General features: G+C 36.4%; 1 protein-coding gene and 1 long non-coding RNA gene across 8 annotated transcripts in view; one reads left to right on the top strand and one right to left on the bottom strand.

The window, feature by feature from the left end:
* LOC141424205 (uncharacterized) overlaps positions 1 to 17,876 on the bottom strand; it is a 34,988-nt gene that overhangs the window by 1,867 nt on the left and 15,245 nt on the right. Inside the window, exons 3-4 of one of the 3 annotated variants that reach the window (XR_012449181.1) lie at positions 11,332 to 11,521; positions 4,671 to 7,247 (exon numbers count right to left, since the gene is read on the bottom strand). This is a non-coding gene — a long non-coding RNA (uncharacterized lncRNA). Of the gene's footprint in view, positions 1 to 4,670; positions 7,248 to 11,331; positions 11,522 to 17,876 lie in introns of those variants that run through there. The other 2 variants (XR_012449182.1, XR_012449183.1) reach the window with 2 other exon arrangements.
* Positions 1 to 17,876, top strand: part of Znf131 (zinc finger protein 131) — a 30,508-nt gene that overhangs the window by 8,285 nt on the left and 4,347 nt on the right. For 4 of the 5 annotated variants that reach the window (XM_020164240.2, XM_074077530.1, XM_074077529.1 and 1 more), the window contains exons 4-5: positions 4,529 to 4,673; positions 12,619 to 13,301. In XM_020164240.2, the coding sequence (XP_020019829.1) occupies positions 4,529 to 4,673; positions 12,619 to 13,301 (828 nt within the window). The remainder of the gene's footprint in view (positions 1 to 4,528; positions 4,674 to 12,618; positions 13,302 to 17,876) is intronic. The other variant, XM_074077531.1, reaches the window with a different exon arrangement.

The following is a 17,876-nucleotide window of genomic DNA, read 5'->3' as shown; positions in this document are numbered from 1 at the left end:
AGTAATTCACCTGTCCCACCTTCCCAGAAAATCTAAAGTGGTATACCTACATGGAGGGAAATGAGAGATTTGGGAGACTTTAAAATTATGAATAAAATATTGTAGACATGTAGTAAACAGACTGGATATTCAGACTTTTCCAAATAGGAAGGAAAAGTTTAGTGTGTATGTGTTTGTGTTTTGGCAGTACTGGGGTTTAAACTCAGGGCTTGCAAGACAGGTGCTCTACCATTTGAGCCACACCTCCACCCAGGAGGGAAAAGATTAAAGTCTGTCCCTTCATCTTCTTATTTAAAAAACAATTTTTCATTACTTACCCAACTACTTTGTGTTTGATCCAAGTTTTTATCACTTAATGTCTGTATTTTGTGGAGTTGTTATGAGGATTCAATTAATACTTGTATTAGTGCTATGCCTGATATCTAGTAAGTAGCATAAGCGTATTTGATTAAAAATCAAAACCTCATTTTACTTGAGGAACATTCAGATATTATTTTTAGAAAGGACTTTGGTTGTCCTTGTAAACTTCTGGACAAAACTCTTAAAAAACCTAATTGTCATCTTCCTTAGAAAAGTATGATCAACAGACAGCAAGGAGAAAAAAAGATTCAGGGAACCAAATAAAATTAGCCTTTATGAATTCATTTAGAGTTGGACTAGGAACATGGCTCAAGTGGTAGAGCCCCTACCTAGAGTTATTCTAGGGTTAATTCAGTTGTTGGAGTTCGCTATCTTGGTAGCATGTAACTTGGTAATACATTTTATAATGTTTCTCAATATTCAGACGAGGTTGGGCACACTCAGGGTGGTATGATGGTAGGCTGTTTCTCAATATTCAAATTGCTTTCAGACATTTTAAAGATGAATCTTTTGAGGCTCAGAGGTCCTATCTTGCCATAAATCACAACTTTTTGAAGAGCTAGTTTTAACTAGAAAGTTCTAACTCCCTGAATGGTATCCTTTATACAAATAGAGGTTACTCCTTTGAACACTTAAGTGAATATTCCACCAATATTCTTACCATTGTTTGAAAGGCCACATTTAGATATATAAAGTAAATGGAAAGAACATAAAAATATTTTTGTGGTCTGCAACTGTATATACTGTGTACAGCTTGGACTTGAATGTTTCTTGATCTGAAAATTTGTGTTAAAAGTAATTTTCTCTTTGTTCCTTTTAATAGCGTCTTATTGTCTGGTTTTAGCAGATGGAATAATAATATATAGTATTAAGTACATAAAAAATAGAGTACCGCTTTGGAATTAGATTTCAAAAACAGAAATTCTAAAGAAAAGTGGGAATCATAGAATGCAAGTTAACTTTGAGCATTTATTCCTGTTTTATGTACCTGCATTAAGGAAGCACTGTTAGGTAATGTGAGGTGAGCATACAGATCAAGAATTATGTCTCTCAACTAGGATATAGTCAAGATGCCCATAAATTGTATTTATAGGAAAGGTACAGAGTTGGGCAGAGATGTAATAAAGGAGGTGGTGTTATTAAATGACGAACAGTCTGAACAGACCTACTTTGGAGATTAATCAGTTATCAGAAACCTCCCAATAAAGAAAACATCAGGTTTCACTAGTGAAATCAACCATTTAAGAAGAACTAATGCCATTCCTTCTTAAAGCCTTCCAAAAAAATAAAGAAGGAACACTTCCTAATTCATTTATGAGACCAGCATTACTCAGACACCAAAGCAAGATGAAGAAACCACAAAAAAAGGAAACCATAGGCCAATAATTCCCATGAATATAGTTGTAAGAATCTTGAACAAAACACTAGTAAACCAGATCCAACAGTATATAAAGGATTATACACGATGACCAAGTAAGATTTATTCCTGGAATGCAAGAATCTTTCTAAGATACAGAATTCAGTGCAATATACTACATTGACATAAAGGGATAAAAATCACATGATCATCTAGATAGATGAAGAACAAGCCTTGGGCATAGTTCAACATTTCATGGATATGACATCAAAAGTACAGCCAACAACAACAAAAAATATGGACAAGTGGGATTACATGAAATTGAAAAGCTTTTGTACAGTAAAGGAAACAACAGTAAAAAGGCAACCTACAGAATAGGAGAAAATAATTTGTAAACAAAATATCTCATAAGGGGTTAATCCCAAAATATATAAGAAACTCTTGCAACTCATAATTGGTTTTTTTGTGGGGGAGGGCAATGCTGGGGTTTGAATACAGGGCTTCATGCTTGCTAGGCAGACACTCTGCCCCTTGAGCCACTCTGCCACCCCTTTTTTATGTTGGATATATTTGAGATAGAGTCTCACGAACTTTTAGCCCAGATTGGCTTTGAACCGAAATCCTCCTCATCTCTGCCTCCTGAGTAGATAGGATTACAGGTATGAACTATCATGCCTGGCTGTTTTTATTTTTATAACTACCTGATTAAAAAAATGAACAAAGAACTTGAATAGCCATTTATCCAAAGATATTGGCCAATAAGTTTATGATAAGATGCTTCATGTCACTAATTGTCAGGGAAATGCAAATCAAAACTATAGTAAGTAACATCTTATATCTGTCAAGGGTGGCTTTTATCAATAAAAGACAGCAATTGTTGGTGAGAAATGCGAACCCTCACACAGTTAGTAGAAATGGGTGTGGCCACTATGGGAAACAGTATGGAAGTATTTTAAGAAATCAGAAGTAGAAATAACCATATTTGTTAGTTTTTCATCACTGTGACAAAATACTTTAGAAAACAAAGGAGGAAAGATTTATCCTGGCTCGTGGTTTCAGAGGCTTCAGTACATCTTTCCTTTCATGTTTCTTGGCCTCAGGTGAGGCAAGATCCTCAGGTGAGGATCTTGGCACAGAGGTGAAACTAGAGCTATTCACCTCGTGGCAGCCAGGAAGAAGAGGGAAAGAGGGGAAGGGTTTAGGAACAAGCTACACCCCTCAAAATCACATATCCCTGTCCTGCTCTCAGTGACCTGCTTCCAACCAGACCCTATCTCCTAATAGTCCATTCAGCTATGAAATAAGCATCTTTATGATCTAATGGCCTATCAATAGCACCCTTTTTTTTTTTTTTTTTTGGTACGGGGGTTTGGCACAGGCCCTACCATTTGAGACACACCCCCCAGCCCTTTTTGCTTTAGTAACTTTTTAGATAGGATTTCATGTTTATGCTCAAACTGGCCTCAGACCATGGTCCTCCTACCTGTGCTTGCATAGCTATCATCATAGGCACATATCACAATGCCTGGCTAAAGTTGTTGAGATGGAGTCTCACTAACTTTTTGCCTGGGCTGGCCCAGAGCCACAATTCTCTTGATTTCCACCTCCCGTGTAGTTGGGATTACAGGCATGAGCCATTGTGCTTGGCCAACACATAAGTTTTTTTGAGAGAGACTTCATATTCAAACCGTAGCACCATATAATTAGCAGTCTCACTTCTGGGCAGTTATCCAAAAGAACTGAAATCAAGATCTCAAAAAAATACATTTTTATGCTCTTTGCAACACTATTTATGGTAGTCAGGATATGAAAACAACTTAAATGTTCATTGACAAATGAGTGGATAAAGAAATGTGTATACTCACAAAATAGAATACTATTCAGCTTTTTTTTAAATGTGGCAAAAAAATCTGCCATATCAACATGGATGAGCATTGAAGACATGCTAAATGAAATATCTAAATCATCAAATTCATAGAGTAGAGGAAAAGAATGGAGACTAGCATGGACTGGAGGGAGGTAGAAACAGGCAGTATCTAATCACCAGGCACAAAGCCAGGAAAAACAAAGACAAATAAGCACTAGAAATCTGCTGTTGTACCAACAGCCAGCAATAATATCTTATACACTTCAAGTTTGTCAAGAGAATAGATCTTTTCTTTTCTTTATTCATTTATTCATGTGTATACATTGTTTGGGCCATTTCTCCCACCTGCCCCCTCCCTCTCATCTTTTTTTTTTTTTACTACAATAAAATAAAAGTTTCATTGAAGATTTGGCATCAGAGTTGGGCCTTCAAAGATAGTAAGTAGGATTTGTCTACTCAGAGATAACACTGATTAGCCATTCAAAGAGAATAAGTGTTAATAAAGGCTATTAGAAATCATGAGATTTGTTTGAGTAACAGTGTATAATTTGTGTTTGTAGTTGAAAATTTGGAAAAGTAATGTGAAAAGTCTTGAAATAGACACAGCAGTACTGAACTTTATTTGGCACACTGTGGAAAGACTTTGGAGCTGAGTTGACAAGACTGTAATCTCCGTAGCAGGAAATGCACCATGTCTGACATGTACTGCCTAGTCCACACTCTCTGAGTAACAGGCTTAGTGCTCTCTAAGGACCTTCAGAAATCCTTGGGAAAGATCTGAAAGTAGTTTGCTAAGTAGTGTGATAGCATTAATTGTGCTGTTAATGAGAATTCTCCTAGGAAATTAGAGCAATGACAAATTTTTATCAGATTTCAGGCACTTGTTCATTAATGGTAAGGTATAAATTAATGTGACTGTTCACTAATGTACATCTTCTTTACAGGTGTTAGTAAAATGGCCTTTCGTCATTTAATTGAGTTCACATATACAGCAAAATTAATGATACAAGGAGAAGAAGAAGCCAATGATGTATGGAAAGCAGCAGAATTTCTACAAATGCTAGAAGCTATCAAAGCCCTTGAAGTCAGGTAATTATTTCTTTAGTGAGGTGCAGATACTCATTTTCAGGCATATTCAACATTATGAAATTGGGAATATTTAAGAATCCAGGGCTGGGTCCATGGCACACACCTGTAATCCCAGTTATATAGGAGGTGGAGAATAGTTGTTGGTCTCAGTTTGAGGCCAGCCCAGGCAAAGTTAACAAGACCTCATCTTAGCCAACAAGCTGAGTGTAATGATGAGTTTGTAATCCCAACTGTGCCCAAGGCATAGGTAGAAGGATTGCAGTTTGAGGCTGGCTCCAGGCAAAAATATGAGACCCTATTTGAAAAGTAAGTAAATGCAAAAATGGGTGGGTGGGGAGGGGTGGCTCAAATGGCAGAGCACCTGCCTTGCAACCACAAGGCTGAGTTCAAACCCCAGTACCTCCAGGGTATTTAAGGATCTGTAAAATTCTCTGCGTGCACATTGTTTTTTCATTTGCATTTGATTTCTTTGTAAAAAAATTGCTAAGATTAAAATGTCATCCTTGGTATCTAATAAAAGAAGAACATTTGGCAGCTCCTGTATAAACTGTTTTGTTGGATTCAGATTGTAAATTATTTGTACCAAGCCATATTCTCAGACGGTTTGGCTTACAAAAGCTAACATATTACTGTTTAAAAATAAGTAAAGAAATTGGTTAAGATAAAATAAATATGCCAGCTGAGATCAAGAAGATAATTAGCTACATTAGAAATACACTCCAAATGCATTCCATTTAAGTCTATACATTGGCTTGATGGGTTGAATCTAGCTCTCAGTTCTGAAGTACCTAATGCAAAGAAAATACAGTGTTTTGCTGCATTATTTATTGTTGTAGGATGAGAACAAATCACTTGTTTAGGAGACATTCCTGGTATTAAAACACAAAATTTTTTCTAGGATGTATTAAGAAAACATTAAAAGATACAATGAACAAAGACCTCAGCATCTTCACATAATGAATAGGGGCAATGTAAAATTACAAAGTGACTAAGATCAAAAGTCATTCTGTCTGAGTTAATATCCTAGTTCACTGTGTGGCCTTAAAGAAGTTATTCAACCTCCTGTCATCTCAGTGGCCTTATTTGTTAAGTGGGTATAAGGATACTTTGTACATAGAATTGCTTGTGAGTGTTAAATGCCTGGTATGTACTACTCTTAAGTGTGTGGACTATTACTATTATCTCCTGGTACTACTTTTTTATTTTTTATGATGACCCTCAATATAGGTCATCGGTGTGACACCAAACCAGTTCGTAAGGTCCTTTTCAGGAGGGGACAAAATGATTTACTCCAACTCACTGGTATCATTTAGTCAAAAGATAAAATTGAGAATAATTTTAAGAGATAATTAAATTTTTATTGTCCATAAATATCCTTTCATTTTGACAGTTAATTTTGAGTTTTTCTGATAAGAACTTGACATTGCATATATTCTCTGATTCATTTGGCACATAGATGTGTAGAAAACATATGTGAATGGACAGATGGATGCATGTGTGTCATTCTGAACTAGATTAGTGTTCTTCCTGTAGAGAGAGCTGAACTTAAGTAGCAAAATCAAGGTATGTGTGGAGGAATGTATACCTAATTAGTCCATCCCTTTTCAAAATTGAGGTAGACAAATCGATATAGATGTGGCAATTTCAAATTTTTGGTTAAATCTTAGATGAGAACTTTCTAAAAAATGTTTTGTGTGACCTCTTTACTATTGATGGTTGTGAGTAGAAAGGTCTTAGCATCAAACAGTGGAACATATTCTGTAACAGTGGCCTAATTTTGGATTTAAGAAGCATTTAATGGTGTTCCCCTGTATAGTGTATGGGAGGTAATTCCTCAGTACTTTTCACTATAAATACAATAATATGTGGAATTGTTTTGTGAACCAGATAGATATGCAATGTACAGGAAGACAATAGTATTTACATATTAGCTGCTACAATAATACAAAGTTTGGACTTCTGTAGGGAGAGCATTTATGACTTTATTTCTGTTTATGAACCATACTGCACTGTTTCATAACAGTGAACATAATTTTTTGGTTGAATATTTGATATTTTAAGTAACATGTCAAGGCTGATATTCAGATTTGTCCCTCCCTGCCCCCAGCATACTTGGTTGTTACTGTTTGTGTAGTGACTCTTGGATTACTTCTTTGAAGTCCATGTTCTTTGTGTATGTGAGACCATTGAAGTTTCTTCTAAGTTAACCTAGTGGTCATCTGACGATTTAGACGGATTTTCTTAAAAGCCTGAACCAGTAAGGGTCCCCACCTTTGTTGTGGAGCTTTGTTTTGAGGCATGTCATCAGTGTACCATCATGCAGTTTACCACTCTGCTTAGCCTTTACTTCCTTAAGTGCAGAGACTCCAAGGTCACATGAGGTAAGAGCTTTGGGCTCTCTGAGGTCATCCCTGGGCAGGCATACAGCCCTGTACATGTGCATGGCATTCTAGATTGCTTGGGATATGTCAAAACTTGTCAGAGTTCCCTATGGATATCTTATTTTCCAGTTGTTTCCTTTAAGGTTTCCATCAGCCTCTTGCTAACTCCAGTTGGTAATGCCTCTGTCAGTACCTGCAATGATAAGCAACCACTGTTTTTTTGTTGTTGTTTGTTTTGTTTTTAACATGTGCCTTGTGATTAGGATTATTTGAAGATTGAGCTCTGAGTAAAATCAAATCTCCAAATATTTTTATCTTGTTTTAGATCTGTCTTATGTATTAGTATGTATAAAGCACTTTAAACAGTGTCTGCCACAAAGTAATATCGTTATGCATATGTTCCATTCTTTGTTTGGAATGCCTTCTTCCTGCTTGTTTATCAACAGAATCTTACTCATCTTTCTGGTCTTGATCTAGAGCCAGCCACTCGTTCTTTAAAGCCTTGCCTGACTGCTCTAAAGATGGTTGACTTTAGGTACTTACATATTTTTTTATCTTTTACCTTCTTCATTTAAGCAATATTTGTATGGTTATTGTTCCTACATTTCCCCATTAGACTTCATCCTTTGTTAGGGATTATGCATTTTTCATCTTGAGGAGGCATTTGGATGAGTTTGAACACTACCACATAAAATCATGTGTCTTGGGCAACTCATTTGGGTATCTAAAATCTCACTCAACTCTGAGTATAGTTTGGTTTATCCAATTCTACAAAACAAAAACCTGGTAGCAGCACTTTTTGTTATACTTTAATTATTGGTATTTAGGGCAGGGATCTGTTCACCAAGCTTAAGTAGGCTGGTTAAGAAGTACTTTTTACAATTTACTTCAACACTTGTACTTAAAAAGAACAAAATTTAGTAATATTTTATTAATGTAAGAAGCACATTTCTTTTTTCTCATTAACATCTTTTAAAGAAGGCTATCACTTTTAAAGTGAGTGATCATGCAGTATCATTATACTTAGTTTCAATTTAATTGTCGTCGTGATTTCCATTAATAATAGACAAGTTGGTTTGTTATTTTAAAATGTCTTCCAAAGGATTACACTGTGTTGATGTTAAAGCATTTTTTTGTGGAATTGGAGCCTTCTAAAGTGGACCAGTAATCTCATATTAATGGAGCAAATATTTGTCATCAGTGAAATGACCAGAAAAATCAATACGTGAAGGCTTTATTTGCCCTAAAAAAGGAAGACACAGATTTGGCAGGGTGTCCACAGTTTTGCAAAAAAAAAAAGACAAGGCTAAATAATTTAGTAATAACAGTTACTTGTGTAAAATTGACTACTGGAGGGAGTGGAACTCTATTGAGAAGTCTTTTGTATTCTCACAGTCTCACATTGCAGTATAGAATTGATCTTTTTGAATATAGTGTAAACTAAGGTTTTTTTTGTGTGGTACTGGGGTTTGAACTTGGGTATCATGCCCAAGTGACCACTTCAGCCACTCTGCCAGCCCTACTGTAAACTTTTTGAAGGACACTGAAAACATAGTAGAGCCTATTTTGCTTTGCTGGAATTGCACTATTATTTACTTAAAACTATATAAGAAAGGTTCCTGTTATTTATTAGAAAGCAGCATGTGCCATATAGATTTTTCTTCTTCGAGCTGTTGAAGTATAACTTGTATATAATATAACCATCCACCTGTTTTAACTATAGAGTTTGAATTTTGGCATTTATGTATAGTGGTGTCACCTCCACCATGACAATGTATAGAAATATTTCCATCTCCCTAGGAGGTTTTCTGATGAAAACTAATCTTGATTCCCATTTCCAAGCAACCACTGATGTGATTTTATCATAGTAGTTTTACTTTCTGTAGACAGCCATATGAATGAACTCAAGACTGCATTTAGTCTTTTCACATTCGACTTTTTTCACTTACATTGTGTTGTAAAGATTTTTTTTCATAATGTTGTGTTATTTTGTTCCTTTCATTACTGAGTAGTATTCCATAGTGTGTATATACCAATTTATTTTTCTATCTGATGGCATTTAAGTTGTTTTTCAGTTTTTAGCTATTAGAACAATGCTGCCATATACAAATGTTTGGGTGGACATCTGATACCATGTCTCTTAGTAAATATCTATAGTAGGAGTTGTAAGGTTGTATGTGTACATTAACTTTAGAAAACAATTTGGGAGTTTTTAAAAAGTGGTTCTGGACACATCTGTAATCCAAACTCTTGGGAGGTTGAGGCAAGTTCCAAGCCAACCTGGGCTACAAAGTGAGACCTTGTCTTAAAAAAAAAAAAAAATCTAGGGCTGGTGGACTGGATGAGTTCAAACAAAAATAAAATAAAAAACTAAAACAAACAAAATACCTCCCATATCTGGGTGATTGAACCTAAAGAACATATGGCCACTACAATCTCATATTAATGAATAAAGTGGCCATATTAAGATAGCAGTTATCTATCAGTGACAGTATTTGTCATCTCTATTTTTTAAGCATGAATTTTAAAATAAATTTATTTTGGCAGATTTTAGAGACAAATGGGCAGAAAAGTGAAATATAAAAAGTCGACATTTAAACTGGTAGATTTTATTTTAAAAGAAAAAGGTAGATCTTAATTACTTTCCAAATAAGGAATGCCAAGTACCTTTTATTCCTGAAGAAATGCTGGCAAATCACTCCTCAGTACCATTAGAGGGAAAAAAAAAAAAAGTGGTTCTGCTATTTACATTCCCACCTGTAACACAGGAGATTGTGAGTTTTGTCATATCCTCATCAATCCTGGGTATTACTAAGCTTTATTTTTAAAACCTTAAGAAACATTTTATTAAAGGTATGTAGTGCCTTTGTGCCATATAGTCTCTGTTGAGATTACTTAGCTCTGCTATTGACTTGACGGCAGCCATAGACAATCTAAATGAATGGGTGTGGCTGTGTTTTAATAAAACTTCCATTACATGAAATAGGCTGCACTTAGGTCAGAGTTTGCTGACTCCTGCTTTAGGTATTCTGGTGGAGTATGTAAGTATACATATATGTATTATCATTGTGTTTTTAATATTTTTGGAGTTTTTAATAAGGTTTAATATGTACAATTAGTGGCACATATTTAAAATAAATGGTTTGAGTCTTAATGTGCAATATAGTTGGCTTGTGAAGCCATTATCACCAAGATAATGAACAAACATATCCACCACTTTTGAACTTTCTTTGTTTTGTAATACATTCCTCTGTCCTAATCCCTATCCTCATCCGTACACTGATTGGGTACCTCAGTTGCTTTCTCAAATATACCATTTCAATTTGAGAAATGGTACTTTGTTGGGCACTTCTCTTATTACTCATGACGTCTGAGTTGACTAACCCCTAAAATAGGAATATCAGATTAGAAAACCTCAAGGCATCCATGAATCCATGGGTATCAGTTACAAAAAAGAGCCCAAAAGCAAGCCTATTATTATTATTTTGGTGGTGATACTGGGTTTGTTTTTTTTTTAACTCGGAGCCTCATGTTTGCTAGGCAAGCACTTCACCACTTGAGCCATGCCCCTACCCTTTTTTTGCTTTAATTAGTTTTCAGATTGGGTCTTGGATTTGTTGCCCAGGCTGGCCTGGACCCCAATTCTCCTACTTAAGCTTTCTGCATAGCTAGAATGACAGATATGCACCTATCTTTTTCCTTGAGCTGAAGTCTTGCAAAATTTTTGCCCAGACTGGTTTCAAACCTTGATTCTACTGCTATTTGCAAGTGTGAACTACCGTGCCTGTTTCTTTTAAAAGGGAGTGGACATTGTAGCTATGTCTGGGGTAGGTCCAAAACCTAAAGATAACCTTCAAATGAAGGCTTCTTCCCTTTGCCAGAAGCTGTAATCACAAAAGCATTAGTCCTAAGGGACTTGTAACCTCAGTGTTGTGGAACCCCCAAAGGTAGAGAATGTGCTGCTGTTTTACAGACAGCTTCTAACACAGCCTGTTTGTTGGAGCCCCATTTAAATGATGCTGGTGAATAGATGATGTCAAGGATAAAGTAGAATGTTTTCAGTTCCCCAAAAGTTTTGATTCTGGACCTCATTTTTTATTGAGAGAAGGGAAGATGAAGGAGTTTTTCCTTGACTGTTGGAGGGATTGAGCACTGTGAATCTACCAGATCAGATCTAAAAACCTTCACATGGTGAGTTGGCCCCTGAATTTTGTTGGGGTTTATCAGCAACCCCTGCTGAACAGAAGCTTGAAACTCTTTGAGATACTTTGACTTACCAGTCAACAGGACATCATCAGCATAACAAACTTCAGCATCAGAGACGTACTGTGAGACCTGATCCTCCCACCGTCAGCAATGTCACAGAAGTCTGTTTCCTTGTTCTTCTAGCTCTTTGCATGTAGTTCTTCCAGTAGTGATTCCTGTGGGACAGGGAAGTTTAACTGCTTCCTCCTGTATGTTCAGATACTGAAACAATAGTGCATAAAATCAGCTTCATCCCCCAGTCATGATAGCTTCCCTGTCCTGCTCTGAGCCATCCCACACCCCATTACTTGAATGTGAGTGCCTCCTCTCCCAGGGAACCAGGTAGGATGGTGGGTTGGACACCCAAATATAACTTGAGCTTCAGAAGTTTGAGTCCTTTGTGTTGAGTTTCCTCCAATATGCTTGAATGACTCTGTATTGCCCTTAGCCTCCCGTGAGAACAGGGAGGCTTTGATTCCATCACTGATTTTTGTTTCTCCTTAAAAGCAGCTAAAGTCAAGATAAAGGGAAAGTGAAGAGGGTGGAGGAGGGGGAGAAAGTGACTGTGTTCCAGTAAGCAAGGAACATTACCTTTTGGTTTCAAGCAGCACAGAAGCTGCATGTGACTCAACCAAACCTCCAGTGTTTTCAGCCAACCCAAAGACCTCAATATCAGCTGCAGGATTATCACAGCTGACACCATCTGTGTTAGCTTTGAGAATTCCTTGGTTCACGAGACCCTTCCATGTTGCTTTCCAGTTGGGAGTACAAGGTCTACACCTTTTAGATTGACTCAAGTTTAGCTTATATTGTGGTTACCTTTTTTTTTTTTTTTTTTAAGTATACCTTAATCCTGGACATTTGCTGCCCCATTATTTTCTCCTGTTTTCTTCTAAACAGTTTCAGTTCTTACATTTAAGTCTGTGATTCATTTTGAGTTAATTTTTGGTGTATAGTATGAGGTAAGTATTGAGGTTTATTTTTCCCATACAGATACTAGATGTTCCGGCACCACTTTTAAAACATTACCTGTTTTCCATTGAATTACTTTTGAACCTTTTTCCCAAAGTTACTTAATTCTATAAGTGTGGGTCTATTTCTGAATTTATTTTGTTCCACTAATCCTTGAATATCTATACTTTCACCAGTATTAATTGTCTTAATTACTATAGGTTTTAGAAGTATTAAAATCAGTATAGGCCTTCCAGTTTTTTCTGTCTTTCCATATAAATTTTTATCAATTTTATCAATTTCTTTAAAGAAACCTGCTGAGATATTGAGCTTTCAGATTTTTAAAACTCATACACTCTGTATTTCAGAAACAAAGAAAACTCAGCTCCACTAGAGGAAAATACCACAGGAAAAAATGAGGCAAAAAAAAGAAAGATTGCAGAAACTTCAAATGTTATCACTGAGTCATTGCCATGTGCAGAATCAGAACCTGTTGAAATCGAGGTGGAGATCGCTGAAGGCACAATAGAAGTAGAAGAGGAAGGCATCGAAACATTGGAGGAAGTGGCATCTGCAAAGCAGTCCATAAAGTACATACAGAGTACAGGTTCCTCTGACGATTCTGCTCTAGCACTGTTGGCGGACATTACCAGCAAATACCGTCAAGGTGATAGAAAAGGACAGATTAAAGAAGATGGCTGTGCATCTGACGCCATAAGCAAACAGGTAGAAGGTATTGAAATTGTGGAACTTCAGCTGTCACATGTGAAGGACTTGTTCCATTGTGAGAAATGTAACCGTTCATTTAAATTGTTTTACCATTTTAAGGAACACATGAAATCACACTCCACAGAGAGTTTCAAGTGTGAAATATGCAATAAAAGGTATCTTCGTGAGAGCGCATGGAAACAGCACTTAAACTGTTACCACCTTGAAGAAGGTGGAGTCAGTAAGAAGCAAAGAACTGGGAAAAAAATTCACATATGTCAGTACTGTGAGAAACAGTTTGACCACTTTGGACATTTTAAAGAGCATCTTCGAAAACATACAGGTAATGGGCAAATGCTTTATTTTAAAGGTATATTTGTTCTGTATTAATGTGAAGTCTAAATTCTTAGGGTTTTTTGTTTTCTAAAGTACAGGCTATGTACACGTTGCTATTGTATTAATTTGTTGAAAAATTGTTGCTTTAAATGTACATCAGTGTCAATTTTGAAAGTCACTTTTATGCTTGTCAGTTTTTATATTTTTCAAAGAAATATGTAAAAATTTGTGGTTTATATACTAAGGATCATAAATTATTAAATCCTAATTGATAGTGGGACTTTACTATTGCTGTTTTTACATTTCTCATGTTAATGTGTTACAAAGATAAGTTCATTTACTTACAAGCAATCTCTGACATGCTTATAATTTTTACTTACATTTTCTATTTTGGCTTGGTAGATGGGCAATGTGTGTCTCTCTCCACTTCTGTCAATAGCAAAAGTGTCAGGACAGCCAACGGGGCTAAAGGGGTTAATGTCTTTATACTTACTGTCCCATGTCCTGGGAGGTTTGCCTCATGGCCTCTTGGTCCTCACAATTCTGCTTCCTCTCACTGTCCTTGCTTCCATCTCCCAAACTTTCCTTTCTAGATCTCCTAGGCCAGGTATAGGATCTACCACCAATGACCTGAATCTTGGGTAGGCCTAAATCACTGTCACAAGAGTGTGGAGAGAGCATTTACTTCTAGCGCCAAGTGTCAACTTCTGGTCATTCACTCCCAAGTCCTTGTTTCATATAGTGATTAAGGTTGTTTGGATTTTTGATTTGGTAGATACAACGTAAGTATCCTACATTATTTAAAAATCTTTCTTTGGCAGTACTGGGGTTTGAACTCAGTACCTTATGCTTGCTAGGCAGGTGCTCTACTGCTTGCTAGGCAGGCACTCTTACCACTTCAGCCTTGCCTCCAGCCCTTTTTGCTTTAGGTATTTTTTGTGTAGGATCTCACGATTAGGCCTGGGTAGACTTGGGCTTCAATCCTCATATTTGTTGCTTCCTGCATAACTGGGATGACAGGTGCATACCACCACACACAACCAGTTTTTTATTGGTTGAGATGGGGTCTTGCAAACTTTTTGCTGGTCTTGCCTCAAACTGCTGTCCTCCAGATATCTACCTCCCAAATAGCTGGGATTATAGGCATGAGCTACCATGCCCAGCTTCAGTTTTTTTTTTTAATGAAAGAGATCTCTCTGGGCAAAGTCATTTGATAAACACTAGTTAAAATAGAGGATAGATTCAGTGTTATCCCTGTCCATTCAAACTCTTGCTATCAGTACTTGGAAACAGTTAATACACGTATAACAAAAGAATGTCATACTTTGCTTAAGGGTCAATATGGATTTAAAAAGCTTTAAGGTACTAGTTTGAGTAGGAGGCATCTATTAAATCTTTACATATATATATATATATATATGCACATATATATATATATATATATAAATCTTCTATATTTGAAACTGCCTATAGTTAACTTTTTTTTTTTTTTTTAGTACTTACAAAGCAAATATTCATCTATTTTATTGCTCTTTTGTAAACATTTTTGTGCTGTGGGTTAATTTTGCAAAAGGATTGAAGTACCAACAGGTAATCCGTTGGTACTGATTACCAACTGATAAGGGTTTCTGGTACCCCAACAGGTAATCAGTTGCTTTTATATTATTTTCTAGGAATACTAAAGTAGGAGCTGTTATCTTTTACCCGAAACGTTATCTAGTGATTTTTACCTGTTTGGGAAAAGGACAACTGAAACCATTTTGGAAGTTTTAAAGTGTGCTTTACATATCCTGCACTTTTTGTTTTGGGTTGGATAACAGACTATAGAGCTAAAGTATATTATGTTGTAAGACTTTCTCTGCTTTCAAAATGATGAGAGGTAACTTAAGTAACTTAATTGATACAAATTCTAGATCCATATGCCCACTGAAGGATCAGTTTAGCACATAATTAAAACTGAACTTTGTTTTAACTTTAGTCACTGTACTAGTAATTAGTGACAAGATAGTTGCAGGTCTGTGGCCAATGACTCAGTAAATTCAGGAAGAGCGTAAGTAGGTAGTTTTAAGTTGAGTTTAAGTTAAAGGATAGATTGTTTTCCCCATATAACAAATTGCGAAAACAGGAGACAAGCCTGTTCCCACTTGCAAAATGCAATACACCCCACTCATTTTCATATTCTGCATATTTCTGCTAGTTTAGTGGTTTGGTTTCTCATGTGTGAAAGTGTGCACATTGTTGGTTTGCAAAGTTTTAGCTATTACATGTCTGAATAACTTTTGTTTCTATTTGGAAAATAGTACTGATAATGCTATCTTGCCAGGCCGTGGATATAAAGCAGTTTTAGAGTCCTTGTCTCAAGTAGTTTTGTTAAGTTGGGGTAGATGAGCCCATAAAACCATAGTTGTTATAGGCTAAAGCTCAAATAGTGATGAGCAGAATCCTGGAGGAACACCTGCTTTGCTCTGCTTGTTTGTGATGGAAGAGACAAAGATGGCTTCCTAGGGGTGGTTACCCTGTGATGGTGACTCTTACAGGAAAAGAAGTTGGCCTAGAAACAGGCATTCCATGTAAAGGAACTGAAATATACCAGGCATAGAGTAATGAATGAAAGCAAGTTGTTTGGAGCACTGCTAGTAGTGCATAGGGCGAAGGGATGTGTCCAAGTAGAAGAATGCCAGGAAATAAGGCCAAAGAGATTGGAAGATCTGGCCATGTGCCATGCACTAAGGCATCATACTAAGGCGTCTTACAGGTAGAGTAAGTTTAAGGGGGAAAGAGATCTTATAGCTAATGATTGTCTTAAGTGCTACAGATTAGTTTGGATTATACCTTGAACGATTCTGGGTCTCTTATCTATTCAATAAAGGACAACAGAAACCACTTTGGAAGTTTTAAAATGTGCTTTTTGTTTTGGATTGGACAGCAGAATAGAGGGCTAAAGTACTTTATATTGTATGTCTGTTTCCTTTCACAATGATGTGAGATAACTTTGGTAACATAATTAGCTTGACTATTTGTATAAATTCAAGAACCATATGCCTACTGGAGGATCAGTTTAGTACATAAAGTAACTTTGTCTTCTGGCTTAAATCAGGAAGTGATCTGATCAGCTTTCCATTTTAGAGAGATGACTGGCAAGATAGATTGGAGTGGGGTGAAACCTGCTAACTAATGAGTCTTTCAGAGTAATCTAAATCAGAATGGAAGGTTGGGTAACGGCAGCAATAAGTGGGAAAGAGATGGGAATTTGAGTAATATGAAATAGGCAGAATTCACAGGATTTGGTAATCAGGGAGGTGTGGGGTGTAAAAGAGATATTGACTTCTAGCTGTGATTTGGGTGTCTACATGAACTGGAGTTCTTAACTTAAAAAAAAATAAAAGGGTATACAGTTGAGGGGTGAAAGAAAATACCAGACCATTGACAGCTGTGCCTGAAAGATACCAGTGTGGTGAAAGACAACCTAGAAGTGATTTTTAACCATGTTGTCAAATACTTGTTCCCTGTTTTCTAAGAGAGAAAGTGTAGAATCAGACAGAATGTGGATTGAGGAATCAGAATTCAGTTCTGACTCCAATTCTGACCTTTATCATTATGATGAACTTGACTGGTCACTTTATTTTGGGGCTTCTTTGTATAAATAAAGATAATGATACCTACTTTGCAGTGTTGTGACAAGAAAATGGTGAAAGTACTATGAAAACTAACTGCATATATATATATATATATATATATATAAAATAGAATTAATCTTTTACTGTTTCTGGATTTCACTGGGCTTATTAAACTGACTTTTAATAGAAAATCTCAGTGATACACAATGAAAAACGAATCTCTTAAGTACTTAAATAGATCTCTTCAGAAGCCCCTATTGCCTGTAGGTATGGCTCAGTGGTAGAGTGTGTTCTTAGGCCTGGGTGAGGCACCACTGAAAAACAAAGAGAAAGAAAAGGTACAATTTTGTACCATTCTCTATCTTACTTGGACCTTGCTGTTATCTACCTTTGCTTATATACTAATTACATTTTCTGGTTTTAAGATACACTACTTGCTCTAAAAGACCCTCTATTCTGGAATCTTTGCAGTTGTTTATTTGTATTGCCTGGCTGCTGAGTTCTGCTGGAAGAAATTAATATCTCAGATCTTCACTAGGCAGTTTGGCATCTCATTTATCTCTTTTTCTAATTTTTATTCCAGACTTTCACTCTAGTAGTTAGGACTCCTGCGTGTATATACACACACACACACACACACACACACACTCTCTCTCTCTCTCTCTCTCCCCCTCTCTCTCTCTCTCTACCATTAGCAGATAATATACCTGTCTTCCTACCTGCAACTTTAACAGTATCCATCTGTGTCTCCTCTTTTATTCCAGAGAAACAGATTTTTCCTTTTTCTTCAATGCCAACCTCGATTCTGTGTGTTGATGTGTTCTCCACTGACTTCTTCTCTCACAGCAAATTAGTAAATAATGGTGTTTTCTCTTGACTTAAAGAACACTCATATTTACTTACTGTTCAAGCCGCCTCCCCTCTTTTCTCCCAGGCCTTCTTGAAAGAATTTCTCTACTGACTGT

This window comes from Castor canadensis, chromosome 6 (assembly GCF_047511655.1).
Source record: "Castor canadensis chromosome 6, mCasCan1.hap1v2, whole genome shotgun sequence".
Classification (NCBI taxonomy): Eukaryota; Metazoa; Chordata; class Mammalia; order Rodentia; family Castoridae; genus Castor; species Castor canadensis.
Note: the sequence above shows the minus strand (reverse complement) of the source record. Positions and strands in the feature narration are given on the sequence as shown.